The following is a 5,281-nucleotide window of genomic DNA, read 5'->3' as shown; positions in this document are numbered from 1 at the left end:
CAGAGAAAGAGGAAAATACTATCAAAAAAATCTCCATCATTGCATAATTTCCCATCACGTTAGCTTATCTATTTTATTTTCCACAGTGATGAAGCATAAAGGACCTATAGACTATTATACCATTGTCCTGTCAAACATTAGTTCCTTATAAAAGGTAAGGTTTGATCTATTTTCTCAGCACACAGCATCGTTCTCCACATGATCTGTTCTCACGCACATTTCTGAAGTTTTAAAAAACATTCAGTCACGCAGAGAGAGAGGGAGAGCGTGTGAGAGAGAGAGAGAGAGCGTGTGTGTGTGAGAGAGAGAGAGAGAGAGAGAGAGAGAGAGAGAGAGAGCGTGTGTGTGCGTGAGAGAGAGAGAGACAGAGAGAGCGTGTGTGTGTGTGTGTGTGAGAGAGAGAGAGAGAGAGAGAGAGAGAGAGAGAGAGAGGGGTGTGTAAAGGAGGAGACTTTCAGTGATGCTATTTAATTGTGGATAAATTCTTGAATAAACTCATTTGACCTTAGACCAAGCATCAAAATATACTCTCTGATTTCACACGAGTCACTCAAACACGCCGCGAGCGCTGGAAACTTCAACACTGATCTGATACTCAACGGGTGTTTGATCATTTCGGAGTGAATCTGCACTGATTTAGAGCCTTGCAAATACATCGATGATGGATTTCCAGGCGGTTCTGGGTGACTTGATTCAACTGTCAGCGCGGAGTGTTTTACTATCGTTGCTGGTGTGTTTAATGCTCATGTTCTGGCCTCGATCCGGGTCACGGCGGTTACCGGGTCCGTTCCCGTGGCCGGTCATCGGTAACGCAGCTCAGCTCGGTACCTCACCTCACTTTTACTTCAGTCGGATGGCTCAAAAGTACGGCGACGTGTTTCAGATCAAACTAGGCAGTCGAGACGTAGTGGTTCTCAACGGAGACGCAATTAAAGAGGCGCTCATAAAAAAGGGTGTCGATTTCGCAGGAAGACCCGATTTCGCTTCTTTCCGGTTCGTGTCCCATGGGAAAAGCCTGGCGTTCGGTGACTACAGCCAGTGGTGGAAACTGCATCGGAAGATCGCACACCGCACCGTGAGAACTTTCTTCACAGCCAACATCCACACCAAGCAGACGTTTGAGAAGCACATCGTCAGCGAGATCGGAGTGCTCATCCGTTTGTTTCTGAATATAACCCGCGAGCAGCAGTACTTCGAGCCTCACCGGTATTTGGTGGTGTCGGTGGCGAACACCATGAGCGCCGTGTGTTTCGGGAGCCGATACGAGTTTGATGATGAGGAGTTCCTGCAGGTGGTGGGCAGAAATGATCGATTCACTGAGACAGTGGGAGCTGGAAGCATGGTGGACGTGATGCCCTGGCTGCAGCACTTCCCAAACCCAATCAAAACTCTCTATGACCAATTTAAAGAACTCAACAAGGAGTTTAACGAGTTCATTCTGTCCAAAGTAGTGGAGCACCGCAAGACTATTTCACTGAGCCTCGTCCGAGACTTGACTGATGCGTTCATCGTTGCTCTGGATAAGGGGATCTCAGGGGGGCCGGGGGTCTTTCTGGATAAAGAGTACGTGCCATCGACCATCACAGATATTTTTGGGGCCAGTCAAGACACCCTATCTACGGCTCTACAGTGGATCATTCTGCTACTAGTCAGGTAATGTATTGTATACCACAAATGCGTAAAGACGACATTAACTCATCTTCAAGGACGTTCGAATAGCTAATAATTTTTAGCGTGATTTTCGATCACACACACACGTCTTATTTGTATATATGAATTGATTTCTAATATCTAAAATTATAAAATTAAGTCAAAATTAATATAAAAAAAAAATATATAAAAATACACTTTAAATAATATATAACAAAACAAACACACACACACATACACACACACACGGTATATAGCCCAACCTTTTTCAACTCGCGGCCCACACAACCAAACACATATGTTTGCGTGGCCCACTGCAAACAAATTAACGGACCCAGCTATAAGCTAGATTGTTAACTGTCTTTATTGAATGAACTGGCAATGAACAGAAATTAAATCGGGCTGCCACACATTTTTATTTTAAAAAACAAACAAAGAGGAATTACTGCAGGATGTTAAAGCTGCTTAGGAAATCATAATGGGATTTTTGTCACATTTATCTCAAGTCTGTTGACTTTGAGGTCATCTATATCTAGTGTACTCCTAAAAGTAAACAAAAGTAACCTTTAGCAGATTTAAGCCTATCAAATTTACAGTGTAACTGAAGAGTTTTGCTTTTTTGACACCATAAATAAACAGCGGCTGCAATACGTATTTCATGTAAGGGTTTGGAATGACATGAAAATTAGCAAATGATGACAGCATTGTAATTTTTTTGCACTTCAACAACTCACAGATTGTTCAAGAGACAAAAAGATTTCAATAACAACAAACAGCTCTCATTTGTTACGTAACTCTTTCGTGCAGGTATTGGAAGCAAATAATGAGCGCAGGTTACAGCAACACAAAATGAAATCTGACCCACTAACACTTTTTAACATGTAGGCCACTCAAACACAATGACTGCTTCATGCAGGAAACTAGTACAGATGAGATGATAGGCCTGTTTTATTTTTAAATAGAAGGGATGTAGAAGAAATATGTTATGTAAATCACCAACCAAATGTATTTTGCAACAGAAGTATTTTCAATATCCATATTCAATTCAATCCTTGGTGATAGGGTGAAGTTGAAAGTGTTGGTCTTCACTTACATTGCAGGTATCCAGAAGTCCAGAAACGTCTTCAGGAGGATGTTGACAAAGTAGTGGATCGCAGTCGCCTTCCAACCATTGCAGACCAGCCTCATCTTCCATATGTCATGGCTTTCATCTACGAAGTCATGCGATTCACCTCGCTCATCCCTGTAACGATTCCTCACAGCACAACCACAGACACGTCCATCAATGGTTATCCCATCCCTAAAGATACCATCATCTTCGTCAACCAGTGGTCTTTGAACCATGACCCGACCAAATGGGACCAACCAGAGGAATTTAACCCACAGCGCTTCCTGGATGAGGATGGAGCTCTCAACAAAGACTTAACCAGCAACGTGGTGGTCTTCTCCATGGGGAAGCGTAGATGCATCGGAGAAGACCTGTCCAAGATACAGCTTTTCCTCTTCACCTCCTTGCTGGTCCATCAGTGTAGTTTTAAAGCAGAAAGGACTCCCAGCATGGACTTTCAGTATGGGCTCACGCTTAAACCCAAATCTTTTAAAGTGTCTGTCACACCCCGTGACAGCAAAGAACTGCTGGAGAGCTTGGTAGGAACATCTCAAACTCCTACAGAGAAGAGACAGAGACCTCAAGTTTGAAGTGGAATCAAAGCATGCAACTTAAATACTTTGCCAAATGAAGGCGGCAAGAAAACAAACACTGAAGAATCTTTCATTTATGCATTATATCAATATATTTATAGACATCATACTCAGGCAAAAAAAAAATCTTTCTTTTTTGGGCTCAGAAGGAGCTACAGGAATAAATAAAAAAGATGCACTGATTTATGGTATATTATGCAAGAGTAGCAAACCAGAAGCTAAACAAAAAAGACATTGCATGGTCTATTCAGAGAAATATAAGCTGGTTTCTAAGAGTACTGAGACATTTACATGAATATCATTACTCAGTCAAGAAGTTTTTTTTTATTAATTCTAGTTCTTCTATAAAAGATATACATTTAGTCTTAGTTATAGAAGATTTGCTCTCATCATACTTCGGTCTTTAATGCCAACATTTTTATCAAGTGTTTTATTAAGTGCCAAGGTGAAAAGCTGTTTGCAACCCATTTTACTTCCATGAAGCATTTCTGAATGAAACAAGATATTTGATGAGAAAAAAAATGTGGTGCAGTTGCTTTTCTCATCTATTTGAAATTGCCTGAATCATGAAAAGTCATTATATTTTGATGAAAGATCACAGGCAAAAATTATTAAGCTGGACTAATATGCAACACTAAATCATGCATTCAAAAAAAGACAGGATTGATTTTCATGTTGACTTCAATATATGTTGTTCTTATTTTAAATGACTGCATTGAGCTTACACTTTTTGTTGTTGTTGTTTGTTTGTTTGTTTTTTGTTTAGTTGTTTCTTAGGCTACTTTAGCTCAAACTAGCCTATGCTGCATTGTTAACCTCTCTATATAAAGCTCATAAAATGAGAAACTTGTACAGTATAATCTTACAGCACTTTATTGTCCTTCTTGATAATATTTCCTGATTCCCACTACAGCATTGTCGAAGTCTGTGCCTTATTAATATAGACTTCTTAGCATTAATCTATAATTAAAATAAACATAGACGGGTTGAAAGAAGTTCACTTCCATTGTGTTCCAGCAACATCCTTCCCAATCAAATATTGTCTGGAGATCCTCACAGTGGGTCACAGGAAGTCTCCAGTAAAACTATTCTGGACATCTATATCTATTATAAGTTGAATATGATATTTCATATCTGGCACGTGATGTTGTGTAGGCGAAAGGAAATACATTTTGTGCCCCCCTCAGGTCCCTTAGTTAGGGAAATCCCGAAGGGGAAATTCAGGGTTTGTTAACTAACATGTATAATAGATGTTATGACTACAAATGTTTGCTCGTTTCTTTATGCAATATATTTGTGTACTGTAATAACAATGTTTGATCTGCTGTAAAATGCACTTGTTAACATACTGCTGATCTGTATTAGATTTACTATATTTAATATGTAAAATATTGATATGTAAGCTTGATATGTATTCCTGTTGTGTGATACCAACATATAATATATTTTCTTACTTCATATAAGCTCTGACGTTTGGCTGCTCTGTAAATTCTAAACTGTATTCAGTTCACATTGTTTGTGATTAATTGTAGTGGTTTATAATATACATACATATATATATATATATATATATATATATAAAACACTCAATTAATGTATAAGTCAATAAAATTCTAATCTAATTATTAAAGCTTTTATGATAATATATGCAGTACAATATTATAGCAGTCATCTGTAATCAAATTAGTTTTGGCAGTGAATTCACCGCTCTAGCAACACCTATACAATGTGAGTCTGTAACAGAAAAAATTTAATTTAAAGTTGTATTCAAATAAGATGTCCTTAAAATAGTGGCAAGTAAAAATAACATTCTAACTTTATTACACACATAATTTCTGCATTCAGCCCCTAAATTGGGCATTTAAAATAGAAGGAAAATATGCAGGACACACTCGTCCCTGTGAAGTGCTTTATCTTGCTTACCCAGCAC

General features: G+C 38.8%; 1 protein-coding gene across 1 annotated transcript; it reads left to right on the top strand.

Moving 5' to 3' along the window:
- The first annotated feature begins 505 nt into the window (after positions 1-505).
- Positions 506-4,839, top strand: LOC132110462 (cytochrome P450 1B1-like). The gene is made up of 2 exons (XM_059517090.1): positions 506-1,653; positions 2,751-4,839. Exons 1-2 carry the CDS (start codon positions 659-661, stop codon positions 3,346-3,348), a joined length of 1,593 nt encoding a protein of 530 aa, XP_059373073.1. The 5' UTR covers positions 506-658; the 3' UTR covers positions 3,349-4,839.
- Positions 4,840-5,281: the final 442 nt, after the last annotated feature.

The sequence above is a fragment of the Carassius carassius genome, chromosome 30, assembly GCF_963082965.1.
Source record: "Carassius carassius chromosome 30, fCarCar2.1, whole genome shotgun sequence".
Lineage (NCBI taxonomy): Eukaryota > Metazoa > Chordata > Actinopteri > Cypriniformes > Cyprinidae > Carassius > Carassius carassius.
Note: the sequence above shows the minus strand (reverse complement) of the source record. Positions and strands in the feature narration are given on the sequence as shown.